This window comes from Sitophilus oryzae, unplaced genomic scaffold (assembly GCF_002938485.1).
Source record: "Sitophilus oryzae breed Bouriz unplaced genomic scaffold, Soryzae_2.0 scaffold_488_pilon_pilon, whole genome shotgun sequence".
Taxonomy (NCBI): Eukaryota; Metazoa; Arthropoda; class Insecta; order Coleoptera; family Curculionidae; genus Sitophilus; species Sitophilus oryzae.
This window is the reverse complement of record NW_022147071.1, coordinates 28,326-49,447: the sequence shown is the minus strand read 5'-3', so window position 1 is coordinate 49,447 and position 21,122 is coordinate 28,326. Positions and strand designations below refer to the sequence as shown.

Here is a 21,122-nt window from a genome sequence, read left to right as displayed (position 1 = left end):
TTAAGGTAGGTAAGTGACATTATTAACGTAAAAATTAAAATAGTTTTAGATATAATTAATCCATACTTCAGTCGGATTATAGATAATTTTTTTCAAAAAAAATATTGGTATTATTTTAATAAAGAGCTACTAATACATATTAACAATATCCAAAAATGACTGGTCATATAAGACGTCATTTATTTAAAAAAAATATATAGCAAGTATTTAATTCCATAAATCAGATAGCTGATATGTATTGATTGTATGAAATAGTAAAAAACCTCACACATTATTGCGAGAATATTTATTTTTTCTCGAAAAATGTGTCGTATTCTGTATTTTTTCTACGTTATTGGTTAATAATTGCTTTGGTGTAAGTGGGTTTTTATTTAGAACACATTGTGCATTTCAATAAGTCACGATTGACCATAATCTTAATTTTTTAGTCCGAGAGCCAGTTACCTTTTTTAATTATACTAAAATCACACGAGTTGATTTTTTGCTATGCTTTATTAAACATTATATGTAAAGTCCCCTTTACACGTAACGTTTTGCCTGCCAGTTTTGAGTGTCAGGTAAAACGGAAGACCGTCTAAATTTCGCTCCATTGAGCGTTGTACGACCTGTAGTTTCCTAATATTGTCCGTTTTTAGTGTCCAAGTTTCGCATGCATAGGTCATAACTGGTAGTACACATTGGCCGAATGTTTTCTTCCTATATAAGTACTCAATGCCTAACTTCAGTGTCCATACATATTATCTGACATATTTGTACGAAAAACTGAAGCAATCTAGTCCTTCCATCTATAATCAGCTGATTACATATTTTAATTAATTTTTGAGAGCATCGACGATGAAGGTAATGTGTGGTATTAGTTTGCAGTAATTAATAATCAAATTTCTAATATGGAATGTGTGTGGTATCCTTTATATAGACAAGGATACTATTAATCATAGAAAAGGAATATGAAGTTTTGTGAAATGACCAACTATAAATGGTCAGTAGCTGCCTGGTTGTTTGTGCACATGCACTAAATCAGACACACGTAGACGGACCTACGAATACAAATAATGCATTTAATTCAATACAAACTACTGTTGGACTGTATGAATTACGTACATAATTCAGATTCTATTTAAAATTTAGATAGTAAATTTTTATAAGTCATTGTAATGATAACAATAATTAAAAATAGCAACTATGTACTAGAAAAATTGTTATGAGACAAAGAGCACCTTTAATAAAAATCAGGAAAATGCTACTCAAGATAGTCTCCGCCAAATCTATAGTTAAATCGATAGCAGGCATATCGGACTCTCTGATTCACGTCAGGGGTAGACAGTCGCATATTAAATGTTGAACCGTCTCGTCTGTATAATAATTAAAATAAGAATTAAATATTATATGAAATATATGTATACAAATCAGTTCATAATGTTCTTCGCCGTCTTCTGATTTCCAGTCTCAATTGGTCTCTGTCTGTCTAGAGGTTTTCGTCTATTCCTTCTCTCGAACTCCGTCCAGGTCTCCCTCTTTTTTTTTGTCATGTGGTGTCCAATTGAGTATTTTCTTTGGGATCTTGCTCTCTTCCATTCTTTGTACGTGCCCGTACCACCTGAGTTGGTTAATTTTGATGTCTTCTGTTATTCTGTGCTTAACGCCCATGATGTTCTGATTTTTTTCATTTCTTACCCTATCCAGTTTCGATTTCCCGGCCGCGCGCCTCCAAAAGTCCATTTCTATAGCTTCGAGTTCTTTCAAAGGCCATACTTTACTACCATAACTAATAATGCTTTTAATTATGCTGTTATAAATTTTGTGTTGATACCGCCTTATCCCATAAAATACTGTTGAGTTGTCTAATTGCTTGTCTACCCTGGTTGTTTCTGAACTTAATTTCCTCATCAAGGCTACCATCGTTGGTAATGTGCATGCCAAGTTGCTGTTCTAGGATTAAGTTCTGTTGTTCGCCGCCGATGCACATATATTCCGTCTTCTTAAGGTTTACCTCCAGCCCCTACTTATTATACTCTTCAATTAGTTTGCGGGTCATATATTCCAGGTCCTCGTAGTCTTGAGCCAGTATTATTTGATCATCAGCGAAACAAAGAGTGTCAAAATAAAGAGTGTATCGAGTCGTTTAATGGTATCCCCATTTGTTCCACGTTTTCAGAGCCTGTTCCAAATAGATTTGAAATAGTGTCGGGAACAGACAGCAGCCCTGTTTAAGGCCTTTGTTTATGATGAATTCCTTTGGTACTGTTTGTCATTTAATTCCATTAGTAAAGTTCTTATAAAGTTCTTGGATATCCTTAATTAATGCTCTGCTGATATTAGTTTTCTCCAGAGCTTTCCACAATTTAGACTGGGGTATACTATCATACGGTTTGGGGTATATTATCATATGCTCATCTTTTTCTCAATTATCTGTGTCAGTGTAAATAAATGGTCAACCGTGGATCTACCAGCTCTAAATCCCGCTTGTTCTTCAGCCTCCATATCCCGGTATTCTTCCTCAATTCTCTTTTTTATATGAAATAAATTGCTGTTAATAATATCGACAATCTAAGTTATTGTATCTTATCAATAAGATAATCTACAATAAAGTTAATGCTAAATGGATTAATACATGATCTATTTATATCCAATTGTTTAATAAAAATAATATTTTTATTTATTGATATTTTAATATATTTTTTTTAAGACGGACCAATATAAAAATAACTTAATAAAAATAATATTTAAAGTTGTCATCATCATTTTCAGCTTATTCAACCATTTCCAATTTTGGTGTAGCTTCCCTCACATATTTAGAAACTCTTTTTGTAGTTATAGGCCCGTCGTGGTCTATTGTCAGCTATGCTGGCCCAAGTTATTCCTGCTAATTTCCTAATATCATGGTCCCATCTCAGGTTCGGTTTTCTTCTAGGTCTCTTAGTTCCTCGTGGGTACCATGCTGTAATTTGTGGTCCATCTGTTGTCCATTCTTCTTTCCAGGTGTCCTGCTCATTGCCATTTGAGGGATTTGACTCTGTGGATGACATCTATTACCTGGGTCTTTTCTCGTATCAACTCTATTCTTTTAGGGTCTCTCTTGGTTATTCCCAGCATATTTCGTTCCATTGAGCGTTGTGCTACCTGCAGTTTCCTTATAATGCCCTTTTTAAATGTCCAGGTTTAGCATGCGTAGGTCATGACTGGTAGTACACATTGGTCGAATGTTTTCTTCTTTAGATAGAGTGGCATTCTAGATTTGAGTTATGATTGAGTTTCTTCATAAGTACTTCTTCTTCTTCTTCCTGTGCCTTGTGCTTAGCCGCACGTTGGCGATTGTCTGTACTCTTAATACAATGTGTAGACTGCCGTTTTCGGCTCTTCGAAATATGGTGGCTGCGTCGCTGATGTTACACCAATCCCGTATGTTTCTTAGCCAGGAATGTTGTTTTCTTCCTGGGCCTCGCCGTCCCTCTATTTTTCCTTGTAGAATCAGCTTAGGAATCTTGAATGAATTTGTCTCCTCTAAGGATATGGCCGAGGTATAAGACTTTCCTTTCTTTAACTATATTAAGCTTTTCTCGTTCATAGCCTGCAGTTCTTAAAAATTCTTCATAAGTACTTCATGCTAACTTAATTCTTCTGTTTATTTCTGGCAGTACTAAAATTCTTTAATAGGGTTAAAATAAATTTCTGTTTTTTTTAAGGAATATACTTCCCGAAACCGATAGGACTTTTTGAAGTGATGAATCCTTAGGTATAGACATTTTATATTTGCTTAAATAACATATTTAAACAACGTTTCTGCTTAAGTGGTTATTTCCAAGTTTTGTCTTAAAATAAAGTCCGGGTACATATAAATGAGTCAAAAGGCTTGATAATGCTTTATTTATATAAATATAAACAAAATTTCCATCTGAAATGTTTGGCACTAGCACGCTAATCTTCTTTTATTACATGACTACAATCTAATGCGGGACAATTATTTATCTGATAGGGAATTTTTAGACAAAAATTACACGTTAGCAATAATAATATTTATTGACAGCAAAGCTAAAAGAAAGACAATACGATTAGGGAGACAGTGATGAGATATATATTATTTGAGAAATGATATAGTGCGAAAAATTGCTCGTTTTATTGTAATAACTTATTTGTAATAAGATTCTGTCTATAAAGGTGACAGATAACATTATTTGCAAGTGTTGTGTCTATTTGTTCTTTGGGTAAGTAGAGAAAAAGAATATTGACTGAACAATTAAAGGTAATAATGTGTGTATTTATATATTATATTTATTTTCAATACTGAAACCATGAATTAACTTACATCACTATGTTTAATACAGCATGTTCAATATCCTTAAGAAATGTTATAAAAATATAATATGAACTGAGTGTCCCATTTTCGTGAGTTTTACAGGGTTTCTCTTTTATGTGTAGAGAAACAAAGTGTGATTTTTACATCACTGTGTTGTTTTTTTATGAAACGAAAGATGCTACATAAATTAAATTTATCCTAGACTTCTTAGTTCCTGAAATACAGGGTGGAATTGAAGATGTTGCATTTTATTTATTTACGAAAATAGTAGATATACCGGGTGCGTCTCAAAAGTGGCTCACCTCTATAACTTTTTTATTTTTTCAGATAAGAAAAACGAGATTTGGTACGTTAGTATATGACATAAATTAGGATTGATTGGCGCATTCAACTGTTTTTGTTCACTTCCTGTTTCACCGGAAATGGCTACAGCATTTGATTTTTAAATGGCACACTCGGTATTTTTTTACCTGATTCGATAGAAAATGATTTCGCATATGGTTTATTTGAAATTGTAACATGGGGTTCATAACGACAATTTAACTCGAAATACCAAGTGTGTAGTACCATATTATTCGCAAAAAAATGCTCTTTCCAAATACACTAATGAGCCATCCTCGTTCAATTTGAAAAAATTGAGATATGGTTAAAAATACGATTTGGGCATCTTTCAACCGGCCAGGACAAGACACTAAAAACATTAGACGATCAAATCTATTTTTCCACGGCTCCTTGATTAAAAATTAGTGTTTTTAACACAGCCATGGCGTTCTAGATTGAAATTTAGAATACAATTTTCTTTTTCGGCGAAAATGTCAAAAGTTGACATATGATATGTCAATCTATTCAGAGTGTCATTTTCTATCGAATAAAGTAAAAAAAATACCGAGGGTTGCAGGTTGATAGACCTAATAAAACACACGAAAATTGGATACCCTGTAAAAAAATGCTGTATATGAGCTTAAGATTTTTAATACAGTGGATATTTCTACATAAATTTTAGTTGTACTTAAGTATGCTTTTTTGACATTAATTTTCATTAATTTTTCATTAAATTTAAAGTTATATTTTTTATCAACTATTCTTTATTCTTCAAGGAGGTGATAACTGTAACTTATAATAATTGATTTATAAAATTCAGTTAGGCTATAATATCCTTCGACATACTACCTGTATACAGAGTGGTTCAAGTTTAAGTAAAGATAGTTCTACAGGTGAAGCCAATAGGTCATATTAAGTGGCTCCCCAAATAAGAGTAAACATTTTTCGTTGAATTGACGCGAACAGAGGATCAAGCACCCTCTGAAAAATCAAGCGATAGCAAGCTTAGTCTATTCCTTATTAATATTCAGTCCTTAAGACATAAAACAGATGAATTATATCTTTTTTATTACCATAACTGAGCACTGGTTAAATTTTGATGAGCCTGTGCTTGTTAAAAATTGGACCACTAAAAGTCTACGCATATCTTCTAAAAACATGCGTTCATTATCTCACTTATAAAAATTCTCAGACAGTAAATTACGTAAAACTATACAGAAAATTTATCATGAGACTATGAGGGCCGCTAAGGACCTTTATTATAAAGGAGAATAGTCATGCTGCTAAAAAAACATGGTCTATTGTGAATGAATTGAGAAACAAAGCTTCTTCATCTACAATATCTCTACCTCACCTGAGAACCTTAACGATTACTTTGTAAATGTCGCGAAAAACTTAGCTAATACCATATGTCCTTAAACTTACACAGTTTCTTTTTTTTCGCCAGTAGTTTTAGAAAGAGCTTCGCAGTACAATTAATACCATCAAAAATAAATCCTCATCTGGGATCGACGGGCTAACTTTAAAAATGTTTTCGAATCTGCCAGAAAGCACTCTGAATCACCTAACTACTTTAATAAACCTGTCATTCCAAAATGTCTTAAGACGGCAATAATCATTCCTCTGCATAAAGGAGGAAACAAAGATGAAGCTTCTAACTATCGCCCAATTGCACTCCTTCCAACGCTATCTAAGATCATAGAAAGGTTGGTTAAAAGAATATAATGGTGATAAAGTTAGATCATCCTGTAGAAATAGTTTTTTCGCTACTTACTTTCCGAGATACACTATCACTGTATCGGAAACAATGTCAGATCGTTCATTGTTCATTATTTCGTATAAATAAGAGAAAACTTTTTATTACTACAGTATCGGACTCGTCAGTCGATTACCTCATAAATAAAATATGGAATTCGATTTAGAGAAATCCACCGGTTTTAGTTTAGTAATAATATTTGTTGAGATACACCGGGCAGAACGCGGGCAATCTGATATTGTGACAAGACTTATCTAGAGAACGTGCGTTTGTCTAGATTTAGATATTTTGACTTTGATTGTTTTGGATTTGTTCGGTTTAAAGCTGTTGTTATTTATTTGCTAAAGTTTTGTGTACTTTTAATTTTTTTCTTCAAAAAAGGGTAAGTTTATTTTTTGATTTTTATTTTCTGTTATAAAAATAATGTTTATTTTGCAACGTAATTTACATAAAAATATAATACACTAAATTATAACACGATGCAAAAAAGGAACTGAAAAAATTGATAATTGATCAAAATTCAGTCCCTTCTCAATAAAAAGGGAAGAAAAAAGAATGAAGAATGTCTATTTTTGCTCAGATAACAATAGTTTCTTTAATTTTAGTTAAAAAAATTGACGAACTAAAAGACTTCAGATGCAAAAAGGAAAAAAATTATATTGATCAAAACCAAACCCCAGAAACACGCGTATGAGTTTTTTTCGCGAAATTCTAAATTTTTTGAAAGTTTTTTTAGTTTTTATTTAAAAAACATAATTTCTTGATAATATGGCAACATAGGTGTTAAATTAAATTTACAAGAAAGAAAATCCAAAAAAAAGATCCAGTGATTCTCAACATTTTAGCAAAAAATATTTTTTTTGGAAATTTTCAAAGTAAAATAATTCCGTTATTTTGGACTTATTTATTTGAAAAACGATAAAGAGAAAATATATGTTTCTTTTATCGAGATCTACCACCCCATAAAATACTTGCACTTATTTCTGGGACACTCAGTATAATTTAAATATATTTTAGGTGAAATTTCTCTTAAATATTGCAGATTTATTATGCCTGTTAAATTTATGATATTTGTGTTGATTCAATTAAACATTAAGCCTTGTCTACACCTAACGTTTTACCTGTCAGTCTTATCTACTATTCAGTCAAAACGTATCAAGTAAACCTTCTGTGTAGATGAAAAAAAAATGGACGTTTACTTGAAATTGAATTAGGACGAAAGATCGTCTACAGTATGTCCCCGGATTGTCTTTACAAGAGGAAAAACTTTTTTATTATTGACATTTTGAGAAAAACTAGGATTAAAACAGTTTTAATCATCTGCTGATGATGCTAACATAGTTAGCGAAACGCGAATTAGTGTTTTATTTAACTATTTTTGCTTCAAGCCATCTCCGACTCCTTTTTTTTATCATAACGATGGGTTATCAACGATCAACTATTAACTCTTTATTCTTTCTATCGATTGAATTGATTTTTATTGTTATATTTATTAAAAAAAATATTCACAAGATAATTTTTTTGCTCTACGAAACCGTAATGAGTTTGAAACGGTTTATCTTTTATTCACTAGTGCGAAACAACTACTTTATTATTTATAAATTAAAAAAAAATCCGTCAATACCGTTTAATATTCTGATTATGTTAAATTAATAAAACAATTAATTGATTAATTGAAATAATCGAACGCTGCTTTGGTAACTATTTTTGAAGCTTGGTTCCAAGATTCACAATAATCTCACTGTTTTTACCATTAAACTCATAAAACCAGTTATAAAATAATCAAGAAACAGAGCAAAATAATGCAGAAAAACAAAACTAATTTGAAAAAGGATAAATTGATTTTAGAAAAGCCAGGAAATCTCTTAGAAAGACAGTAATACTAGCCATAAAATTTTGAAAATTTCCTCATTTGTAGAAAATTTTATGCAGATTCAGAACATATACACCTTTAAAGGTTTAGATATCTTGATTTTATAAGAAAATTAATTTTGTTGGTCCTTGTTTTGAATTATTTTTGATGATGGTTAAAACGTCTCCTATATTCATTACTGTTCTCGTAAGATTACAATAGACTATATTTTCTTATTCTACGCCTTTTAATTAGTAAATAACAACAGTTCTAACGAAAAACTAAATGACGAAGAAAATCGCCAATTTTCACAATATAGAGCTAAACCGATGATATTTTGTTTAAATATTAATTGAGAGAATGTTCTTATTCTAACAGTCATTTTTATAAGGCTAACTTGCACATAAAATTTTCATTATTCCACAGTCGTTGAATAAGATCTGAGATACTGGTCATTAATATTCAGAAAATGTGTGGAAATTTGTACATATATTGACCTAAAATATTAAAGTAGGATAATAATATTTACTGAAGCGAAAAACAGACATGGAGAAAGAGAAATAATGTTGAAAACATCAGTAAAATATAGTAAAATATATATTTTTTTAATTTAAAACATTTATATACATGAAATGCTATTTCTAAGCTTACTGTGACGTTTGTTTTTATTTTGGAAATTTGGAAAACACATTATTTTTGTTTAAACGTGTATACATTTATTAACATAATTGGGAAATTTTATAAATAATTATAAATGATAATTCTTGTTTTTCGAGTATATGAAGAATACCGTATTAAAATTTACAGAATTATTTATTGATTTTGTAAAATTTAAAAATTTTACCTAGAAAAATTGGCGTCACAGTAGTCTTTGGAATGATAATTGAACATTTAAGTTGGAAAAAAGCCTTAAAGTCAAGGTATACAAACTAGAATATGATTGATTTGTTGACATTTTTAGATATGAATAAACGATTTGTCAATTCATTTGTCATTTTTAGACATTCACACTCTATTTTGAAAATACCAGACTTGATATTATTTTTATTTAAACAATTTGATTCATTATAACTATTTAACTGTAACCCTTACCTATTTGTTATAAAATATCTAGAATACTAATTGTCCACTTTAAAATTTATAGAATTTTTGCTAATTGCCAAAGATTATCTTTAAACAAGAGTAATTTTTCTTTTATCTTATCTATTTTTCTCTTTTTACAGATTAGAAACGATGATCTCGATACTTATACATGGACGATGACAGCACTACAACAGTACACATTAGAAGAATAGTAGTGTGAACACTCCGAATTTTGCAGGAAAAAGTGTAGAAGCTCCCTCTCAAAATGAGGGGTGTATTAGTGTGTACTGTGGTGTTATTTAGTGTCTTATTATCAACCTCTTCCGGACGTAAGTGTTACATACAGACTTTTAGTTTTTTGGAAAGATTTTGCTCATAAGAATGGTATAAGAAATACATTCACCACTTTATAAAACTGGACTATTTCAAATAGAGATTTTTTTATTCATCGTCAAAAATAAAAATAACTTATATGTATGATTTACTAACTTATTGATTAATTTAGTTATTTTTTTAAATTTATTTTCTATGAAAATGAGATGTAAGTAACAAAGGCGAAATAAGATACAAGGCCCTGGTCGGTCTTGTTCTTGATCTACCATGATTATTTTCTCAAAAATTTATTTTTTCTGCAACATCAATCAAAACAGCTTCTCACTTATCACCGTTTGTTTATTGTTAATTAACATTTTTCACGGTATTGAAAAGTCAAATAAATAAGCATTGTTGTTCATATATCGATTCTTATTAAATGTTTACAATGTTTTCTATGTTTACACGGGGAAATTCTGATTGTATCTCGCAAGGTGACAAAGATAATAGCATAAACATAATTAAGAAAACAATCAACTCGAGAAAATAAATCTCAAGAAATGCCATTACTGGATTTAGAGATTTTCAATATTTACTTTATCGTCTACAGGGTGTGTTTTATTACATTTAGCACTACTATTAAGTTTATGAAGCAATAAAATTTTATAACTTTTGATTTTTGACTATATAACTATTATATTTTTTATTATATCCAGATTTTTATTACATTATAGTGATATTATTTTAAAGAGCTTGTTGTTTAGTTTTAAGGAATCATAAATATTGATCTCTAATTGAAAAATTTCAATACATAATTTGAGATCGCCAATTAAATCTTTGACATAAAAATAATCAACTTAAAATAGTTATTAATAATTTATTAAGTGCCAGTGTACTTACATAAATAATTATGAGAAAATAATAGATATAATGTTTCTTTTTGCGATAGATAAGATCAGATTTACGAGTTTTCGAGTGGATATGTCTGCAATCTCAGAGAAATAAGTAAATGTAGAGACGCACTAATGTGTAAAGTAATGTTTTTTGTTCAAATTTTTAGGAGTTCTGGACAAAACAGACAACGATGAAACGAATAGTTCCTTAAACGAACCACTATCTGTCTATCTAACATCACCACATCATAGACACAGAACGTAAGTATCTATATTTGGTGGTACTCACATTTTATAATCTATTGTATTCGGATTCTAGGTTTATTCCCTTTGCCATGCCCCTGTCAGATGACAATACGACAGATAATAACACTTGTGCCGATGATGAAGACGAGTTCCCGCCATTTTTCACCATAGAACAACAGCGCCACGGAGCTGTTGCTGTTTGTGTTCTCGTTGCTATTTACTGTTTCACTTTGCTGGCTGTGGTTTGTGACAAATACTTTCTGCCCTCTATCGAGAGACTTTGTGAAGTCCTAAACATATCCGCCGTAAGTTTTTTATAATTATCTCACTCCATTTTTAATTTTTATCGCCACAAAATGACACGTTCAAATTCAAATGGTCCCTGTTTTAAGAAAAAGGTTCGTTTAAACCTATTTTGTTTAACGAAACCGACATTTCAAACCGATGTTCGTAAACCGACATCGGCCGGAACATCGCCAATCGGTTTGCGACCGTTCGCGAGCGTTCGCGAACTTTTGCAAACATTCTAAATAACATCTCTACCTCACAAATAAATGTGTTTGAAAATATTGCTGATCATTCGCGAACATTTGCAAACATTATGCGCGCTTGGTCGAAACGCACCTTTATACTTCGTTACACTCAGGAATTTTTTAGAATCTTTTAAAGTGGTGGAACAATATGAATAAAATTAAAAACTCTTTTTTTTCTAAAATCTTCTGTTTTAAAAACTTATATTTTTGTATAGTTTAAAAAAGTGAGTAAAATTGTGAAAATATTTTTGTGCTTGTTGATTGTTTCCATTTTGACTTTGACTACTCAATTATTGATGGTTCAATTTTGCGTTAAAGGTTCAGTTTTAGCGAAAAGCAAAAAATAATATTAATATGGGTGATTCTGATTCTGAAAGTGTCTCTTCGAATATTGAAGGCATTGCGCAAAACGTTGTCGATTTCCTACTTCCCGAAAAATCAAGACAAACGTACGAGCAAGCCTATGTAAAACTTGAAGATTGGTGTAAAGGAAAAGGAATCAAGAATAGTAGTAAGGAAAAGGTTCTCCTGGCATATTTTGAACATCTTTAAAAACATAGGAATATTTTCATCATTTTGGGTATATTATTTCATATACTACGTTCAGTTATGTCAGTGAAGAAAAATACAGATAGTAGTAAGTACGTCCATTTAATTGCATTTCTAAAAAGAAAATCGGAAAGATTTCGGTCAAAAAAATCGAGAATTTCAAGAAAAGAAGACATAACATGTTTTTTGTTGGAAGCCGATGATAAAACTTATTTCCTGACAAAAGTTTCATTGATAGTGGGACTTGCGGGAGCCTGCCGGCGTATCGAGTTGACAAATCTGCAGCTGCAAAATGTTAAAGATGAAGGACCAACAAGGACATAACAATGCATTCATGTTATTATTCCATTTACGAAAACAAAGATATCACGAGATTTTTTTTATAACGAAAGAGAATTTTGAAGGAATAAATATGGTGGAAATGGTTCGAAGCAACACAGAGCATACTCGATTTTTTGTGGGGTACAGAAATGGAGAATGTATTAACCAACCCGTTGGCATTAATACTTTAGGGAAAATACCGTATAAAATAACATTGTTCCTAAGTCTTCCAAATCCACAAATTGTGAAAATATTTTTCATTAAAAATTTATCCTTGTCAGAAATAAACATAAAGATTATTATAAAAAAATGAGTCCGAGAAGATTTTAGAAAAAAAGATTTTTGAAAAAAAGGAGTTTTTAATTTTTTTCATATTGTTCCACTACTTAAAAAATTCCTGAGTGTAAAGAAGTATAAAAGACATTTTCTGACGATTTTTAGTAAATGACATATTTCACAAAGGTTAAAAAATGAAGATTTTAATTTTCTTTCCTCCGCTAAAAATCGGCTTTTCCTTTAAGAATCATGGTCATGTTATTTTTTCATGTTTTAAACTTCTAAGAATTTGAAAAATTTTGAATTTTACTATAAAAAAAAATAAAATTGAAAAAACAGTTTTTTTGAAAATCTTGAAAACCGTTTGAGTTAAAGAGCTAAAAATTTAGGTGAATTATTTTGATTCGACACCAAATCGATCCCCTGAGTGCGAGTCAAAAAAGCCGCGGGGGCAGATTTCCTATATTAATCCGGCTATATACCCTTTGCCCAACCAACAAAAAATGCAAAAGTCTGTGAATTCCATCAACTCAGTTATGTACTACAAAAATTAGCATTTATTTTTCGGTAGACAGGCTCTGATAACTAATACTAATAGAAGATAAGTATTACATAACTAATTAATAAAAATTATTACGTTACAAAATAGAATTTATTTAAGGAATTTTTATTTGGGGAAGCTTAAAAAGCGATTAATTTTTATCTTTAATAGTAGCCAGAAGTACTTTACTTAAAAATATTTTATTGTAGCTCTAACTCGACGAAATTGATCCTATTTTAATTTTTTAAGTTTAATTTACTCCAGGAATAATGGTCATACACTATTTGGTGAACCCTGAATCTTTTTTATTGCTTTAAATTAAAGTACCTTTTCATAAATAAATAAAATGTATCTATTTCTGTTTTATTTTAGGATGTTGGAGCTGCAACTTTTATGTCTGTGGCCACTTCATGTCCAGAACTCTTCACCAACATCATAGCCACGTTTGTGACCGGTTCAGAACTAGGTATAGGCACTATCGTCGGATCTTCTATGTTCAATTCTCTTGGAGTTGCTTCTATTGGATCTCTAGCAGCAGCAAAAGTAACTAAAACATTAACAAAGATTTTGTATGATTTTACTTTTTTGCCATTTTAAGGCACTACTGGTTTTTTATTTTGGGCATTATCATCCACGATAATGCTCACCGGGCATTATCATGTACGATAATGCCCATGCGGGCATTATCATTATACGATAATGCCTCTTCGGGCATTATCGTATAAGAAGTAAAAAACGAAGTATTTTATTACTTTCTAAAACGATACTAATTTATTTTTGTTTTTTTTCAGCCAATTAAACTTGATTGGTGGCCTGTGACCAGAGATGTTTGCATATACATGGTTGCCATATCGGTACTGGTCGCGATTGTATGGGACAACGTGATATACTGGTACGAAGGCCTAACTCTGTTCATCATATACTTTTTGTATTTCTTCGTTATGTTCCAAAATCCGAAAATATCCAGATTCGTTAGAAGAACCGTGGACAAGTTCAGGAATAGAAATAAAGTTGCACCAATGAAAAGTAAGTTTTATAAACAGGCAGTCTAGAATATTAAAAATTTTATATTTTTCTTGACATTTTCCGGTATACTAATAAAAATACGAATAATTTACAGATGAAGCAGCTAAAGATGATCTCGAAAAAGAAAAGGAATACAACAGGGATTCTGTCAGAGTGTCTGTACGATCAGCATTCGGATCATACTCAGAAAACGTCAGAAAGTCTGGCTATGAGAACTCAGAAGAATATAGGAGAGCACAGTTAGCCGAAAAGGAATATCAGGAAAAAGGTAATTAATTAATTTGACGCAATTACGCAAGACAGCAAGAGTTTTGCATGCTTGGTTTTGTTTTTGCGGAAGTCTTGACTGGCAGGTCTTGGTCTTGGTCTTGCATATTAAACGCTATTATTATTATTATTGTTTCGCTCATTACTAAATATAATTGACACCTATGGTAATCGCAAAACTATTTCCGATTAGTGATGGGAATACCGGTTCCACATGAGTCGCGTTACAATAGCGACCGGTCCAGAAAAATACCGCCACAAAATATCGCGATTTTGTAATCAGCTTTAATCTAAATAAAATATCTGTTACAATCATTTGCTCTATAAAGTCAAATGAAGAGCTGTTCGGTATCCTAAATTATACAACAAATTTAAACATGGCCAAAATTTCATTTAGTCAGGTTTCTAGACTTTAGTGTCGATGTCGATATGATTGATGACGTGCATCGGAAAATGTTTTGCGATTACTATATGTGTGTTTTTTAAATATCTCGTAAATTGTGCCAAAGAAGTGCATATATTAAAAAAGATATTTTCTATTTATAGAGAACAAAAGTCCGTTTAAAGTACCAGAAGGAGGTTTTTGGGTGAAATTTTTCTTCTTCTACCTGTGGCCCATCAAGATGGCCTTGCGCTGTACCATGCCCAATCCCAAGACCCATCCAAAATTGTTTCCCATCACTTTCATCATGTGTATCGTATGGATCGGTACGAATTCTTATATGGTGTCGTGGATGATTAGTATCATTGGTAAGAAATTTTTCTAAATACTAGTGTATTAAAAATAAAATACATATAAAATTATTATTTTTGTTTTTTATTTTTTTAGGTACTGTCTTGAATATTCCTTCCACTGTACAGGGTATGACATTTGTAGCTTTTGGTGGATCTTTGCCCGAATCTCTTTCAATAGCAATCATGTCAAGAAGAGGTAAATTTTCTTGATATTTTAATACCGTATGATCGAAAAAAATCGGCGTCAAAAAAAAATTAAAATTTTATCATAATTTTTTTTGGGACACCCCCGTGGCATATTCTAAAAATATATTTAGGATATGCCTCTGTATAAACCATGCAAAATCTGTATAAAACTTTTTTCATATACCGGGTGCGTCTCAAAGTGGCTCACCCCTATAACTTTTGTATTTTTTCAGAAAAAAAAACGAGATTTGGTATGTTAGTATATGACATAAATTAGGATTAATTGACGTATTCAGTTGTTTTTGGTCACTTCTTGTTTCACCGGAAATGACTACAAATTTTGATTTTTAAATGGCACCCTCGGTATTTTTTCACTTTATTTGATAGAAAAAGACGCTCTGAATAGAATAACATATCATATGTCAACTTTTGACATTTTTGCTTAAACAAAAATCGTATTTTAGATTTCAATCTAGAGTGCAATGACTGTGTTAAAAACACTAATTTTTAATCAAGGAGCCTTGGAAAAATTGATTTCATCGTCTAATGTTTTTAGTGTCTTGTCCCGGCCGGTTAAAAGATGCCCAAATCGTATTTTTAATCATTTCTCAATTTTTTCAAATGGAACGAGGGTGGCTCATTAGCATATTTGGAAAAAGCATTTTTTTACAAATAATTTGGTACCACACACTTGGTATTTCGAGTCAAATTGTCGTTATGAACTGCATGTTACAATATCAAATAAACCATATGCGAAAATGTCAAAGTTGACATATAAAAATACCGAAGTAAAAAAATACCGAGAGTGCCATTTACAAATCAAAAGTTGTAATCATTTCTGGTGAAACAGGAAGTGTCCGAAAACAATTGAATACATCAATCAATCCTAATTTATGTCATATACTAACATACCAAATCTCGTTTTTTTTATCTAAAAAAATTAAAACAGTTATAGGGGTGAGCCACTTTTGAGACGCACCCGGTATGTTGTTGGACTTCTTCGTACTAATGGGCCATCCTGTATGTGAAATAGGAAAAGAAACAAATTTTCTAATAAAGTTTTTAAAGAAAACCGCTCTCAAAATACGTATTTTTTCCGATGATTATATTTTTTTCTTAATTTTCAGGTGAGGGTAAAATGGGTGTCTCAAACTCCTTGGGTGCCAACACCATGAACATCCTCTTCTCCCTAGGAATGCCGTGGTTCTTCAAAACCATCTCCATGGGTGCCAACAACGATGCCTTCATAACCATTCATTCAGGTTCAATAGTCTACACCATCACAGCCCTCATTATTGTAGCTATATTCCTCTATTTTACGTTACTGTTAAACAAATTCACGCTGTCCAGGAGGACAGGCTGTATATTAGTACCTACCTACGTAGTTTGTATAGTACTGGCATGTCTGTCAGAGATGGTATTCTTTCCTAGTAGTAGTTGTTAGCTGTTTTTTATATTGGAATTTCTTAGTTCTTACAGAACAAATGTTGTATATATTGTATATAAAAAAATGGACTTAATATTTAAGAGAATGCCAAAAAAGACTGTTTTTTGGACAGTATATAGTGCCATACAGTTAAAAATGTGTTTCTGAAGTATCGTATGATCGAAAAAAAACGGCGTCAAAGAAGGCTGGGGAATGACAATCGATGATAATTATAAAAATCATTTTACTCAATATAAGAATAAATTACAACCTTCTTAAAATAATAAAGAAGAGTATGGGTCAAGTAAATAACGTCTAGGTCTTGACCTCGCCAAAATTATCATGATTGTTAGTTCCTAGCCCTCTTTGACGTCTTTTTTTTCGATCGTGTGATATGTAGAATATATGTATTAATATAAGCACTTACATTAAGAAAATTTGATAAGCAGATGTTATTATACAATATTTTATACAAATTATTTATTTAAACAAATATTAGTCAGACATATCAAAATACACTGCCAAAATACGCTACAAACTCATAAAATTAGCATTATATATGATCAAATCAAACTAGATGGAGTGTGATGTTTATACAATATGATGGAAAAAAACGGCGTCAGCGGTGGGTATGAAATGAAGATCGCTGTCATTTTATGCGCCAACTGGACGGTGTTTTTTTTTTCGAACATATGCTAGAAGTTGGTTTAGCTGATGGTAGTTAAAAAAAATGTAAAAATATCTGTTCTGTGATATATATATATATGCAATTTATTGAACAATTTTCTTAAAATAGTGACATATATAATTTTTTGGTACCATTATCTATATACCAAAGTGTATTATTATATTTTTTTTCTAATTTTACATGTGTTTGATATCTTTGTATATAATGTGGAGTTGTATATAAGGTCAAAAATTAATTTAAAAAAATCATTTACTTTTATACGTAAATATGTTAATTTTTATTTTTATAAAATGGTTGCTGTTATAACCAATCGTGATGATATTATATATGTGTATATAAGCAATAATTTTATTTGTGTAAATATGTAACACTATGTGTCAAATAAATATTAGTAGAATTTTATTTTTTATCTTTTTTATTATACAGGGTTTGAGGGTTTAACTTCTATAGGGTGGCTCAAAAAAGTGTTAGTGGATCAGGATGATTTTTTTGAAATAGTACACCCTGTATATTTTTGCATTTTTGGCTTCCTTTCATATCACATACAGGGTGTTCACAATTCTACGCCAAACTTTCTATAAAAAAATATATTCAGGGTTCTTAATTTACTTGATAAAAAGCAATGAAATGACGATGTGTGTCAAGGACTGTATATATTCTAAAGGACTGTTCGATCGCGTCAAATCGCCGCTGTCGTAGTCGCCGTGGAATGCTACGTCACGCGCTGACCAGCGCTCCACAGTGCGGCGGATGGTTATTCTAGCGGGACAAAATTGGGACTTAAAATCTAAGAACGTAGCAAATGGTCTAATATATAGCAACTATATGGTTAAATTTATTGGTTTATTAACAACTTAATTTGTTAATAAATAAATACAAGATAATAAAACTATGATATTATTCGTACATGATACACAAAAACCGTATTGCAAACTATTGCCAAATACATAAAATTATGATATGAAAAAACTCTTTAGCAGTTTTTTTTCATTAATTTGTAATCTTGTGACACCCTCTATAATTTATTTTAAAAAAATATATTTTATTTTGAAAATAATAAATAAGATAGATATTTTAATTTTAACACTCGGTAATTGTAAATTCATATATAGTAAGTATCTAAGACAATTTTTTAAACTCAGTGCCTTTTGATGGGGTTGTTTTGTTTTATACTATCCGATTGAAATGAATCTTTTTGGGCATTCACCTGTTAAGCTTGAACTCCCTGTGACTGTGACTACCTGTGTTGGTAACTATTGGTAACTCAAAAGATCTACATCATTCAATATATCGATATTTGAAAAAAAAGTGAAAGTTTGATATCTGCAGAACAAAGGCACGAAGGATTTTAACAAATAATATACGTACAGTAGAAAAGTACATACGTTTGTCATTCTTCAATAGAATTTGGCTTTCTAATAAAATAAGCACTTGTAAATATTTTGTTTTAGTATGATCTCTGTCTTGCTGAGCAGAAAACGACCAAATTTGGTTGATAAAAATGTATCGAAATACAAAGAATATTCATTCATTTTGTATCCAATTGGAATGTCTACTATTTATTCTTATCAGTACATTTTTTGGCTTATTTCTAACCAAACGCTTTTGTCCCGCTAAATTTATCTTCCAACGCACTGTGCGCTCGTCAAATCAAATGCAAAAATAACTGTCACTGTCTAAAATCTTTAGCGCCAACTTCAACTCGGTCAGTAGATGACGTAAAAAAACTGACAGTGCAGGAAGATAGGAATCGAACTATCCTTATTTCTTATAGTATCCTTGGATGTGTGTAACGCTTTTTTTGTCTCCCGGTATAGTAAACTGTATAATAAGTGATTGTAAAATGTATCTATCCTTGAGAAGTGATTTATAATTTTACTTTTTTTGATATTTTACACTATATATTTTAACGCTTAATGTATATGTCTAGATGTTAGTTTGTTTTGGATCTCTTTACAAGAAAAATGTTGTGAGCTCATAACATACTTAAAATACACAAGGCTAGATTTGTTTTCATATTTAAAGGAGTTTTAGGAATATAAACTTTTCTGGATAATATTTCGCCACTTCAAAGCTATTATCACCTCACCTTAACTGAGTCATGCTCAAAAACAGAAATAGACCAAAGGGTATCTTTTAAATTATTTTTTTTTGATAAATCCCATTAAATCTTGGTGCGATTCGAACCTCCTGAGTCTCAACATTTCTAAAACTAAAGCTTTATCGTATAAAAACTCGTTGCAGCCTTTTGTACTTAACAACACCACCATTGACGTCGTAAAATCTGTAAAATTCTGTCTAAAAAAAAGGTCTGATTCTAAGGAGCTTAACTTGTCAGTGGCTAGAACTGTTTATTATGCACTTTTTGAGTCGCACCTCAGGTATGCCCTTCCATTCTGGGGTACGTGTTGTGCGACTCAATTTGACCGCATTATCAAGCTCCAGAAGAGAGCTGTTCGATATTCACTGGGACTAAACAGCAGAACTCATTGCCGGGACTTTTTTAAAGAATTAAAAATATTGACTCCTCCTTCCTTATTTATATTTGAATCCGTTTGCCTAATACGTAAACATGTATCAGCTTCTCAACAAAGGCCATCTCACACTTATCCACTCAGGAACGCGGAGCAAGATCTTTATCTACCTACCCCTCGCTCAGAGTTAGTTAAAAGTTCAATATTATACAACTCGAAAAAAATGCACAATCACCTGCCATTTGAAATCAAATCCATAACATCATTTTTTTCATTTCGCAAAGCATTGAACTCTTATTTACTAGACAAGGCTTTCTACGCCGTAAATGAATTATATTTTGAAAATCGAATTTGATCTTGTAAACACTGGTCTAATGTTTGCTATTGCTATATTTACTAATGACATCAAAATGAATTTATTTAGAGGTCATTGATATTTGACAATAAACTAGTTAAATATTTTTGAATATTATTTTTTTTTGTTCTTTGACATTGTAAACATTTATAAATGTTTATTTTAACAATAAGACTGACAATATTATTTGTATAATGTTTTGTATTATCTTTTGTTTGTTTGTTTACATTGTACCTTGTTTTTTACTTTGTTTGTTAGTTTACCTTTGTCTACAAATTGAAAAATTTGTTGACAATAAAGGCATTGTTATTTATAACTATTACCTAATTATAACATTTTCATAATTATTATCTGCAGAATATTTCCTTAGAATTATTTACTTTAGGGTCAGTTAGTAATTTAAAAAAAACTAAGTCAAATCATCTACAGTATCTACTTATAATTTTTTACAAGACTGGGTCATCTTATAGTGGAATAATTTTCGAAATAAAATTCCATAACAAATCAATTTCGAAAAGCGGTGTTATTGATCGTGAATCCAAAAGCTCATTTATTTTTTTAAGAACGCTTCTGACTTTTTAATGAATGTTATTGATCACTTTGGAGCTTGTTTATAATGGTTCTTTGATGTTTGTATTAAAAAATAGGTATAGCATATTTCTGATTAGAAGTGGAAGTGTGTTATATTTTATACGGATTTTTGGTCAAGCTTTCTAGTTTTAATCCAAGAAAATGTTTTTAATAAAATGAACTTGGAGCCTTTGGTGTTTCAATAGTAAAATAACACTATAATGTAGAATGTTTAGGAGGGTAGTTAGTCTTACCGCTTTCTTGAGTTATACCGAGCTATAACTCATCATACAGTCTCAGGGCTTTAGCAAAAGCCAGTATCTGAGACGGTTCCACAGAGGTCAGCTCTTCATCCTCGATATCAGCCGTACCAAAGTTCATGGCACGAACGGTCGTCGTCTCGGCGCACTCAGTGATA

General features: G+C 31.1%; 2 protein-coding genes across 2 annotated transcripts; one reads left to right on the top strand and one right to left on the bottom strand.

Moving 5' to 3' along the window:
• Positions 1–1,479: 1,479 nt before the first annotated feature.
• Positions 1,480–1,899, bottom strand: LOC115886399. The gene has a single exon (XM_030905526.1). It carries the CDS (start codon positions 1,897–1,899, stop codon positions 1,480–1,482), a length of 420 nt encoding a protein of 139 aa, XP_030761386.1.
• Positions 1,900–4,017: 2,118 nt separating this feature from the next.
• LOC115886411 (sodium/potassium/calcium exchanger 4-like) lies at positions 4,018–17,707 on the top strand. The gene is made up of 10 exons (XM_030905541.1): positions 4,018–4,202; positions 9,447–9,635; positions 10,679–10,772; positions 10,831–11,062; positions 13,350–13,520; positions 13,769–14,003; positions 14,098–14,271; positions 14,817–15,020; positions 15,100–15,201; positions 16,319–17,707. Exons 2-10 carry the CDS (start codon positions 9,572–9,574, stop codon positions 16,633–16,635), a joined length of 1,593 nt encoding a protein of 530 aa, XP_030761401.1. The 5' UTR covers positions 4,018–4,202; positions 9,447–9,571; the 3' UTR covers positions 16,636–17,707.
• Positions 17,708–21,122: the final 3,415 nt, after the last annotated feature.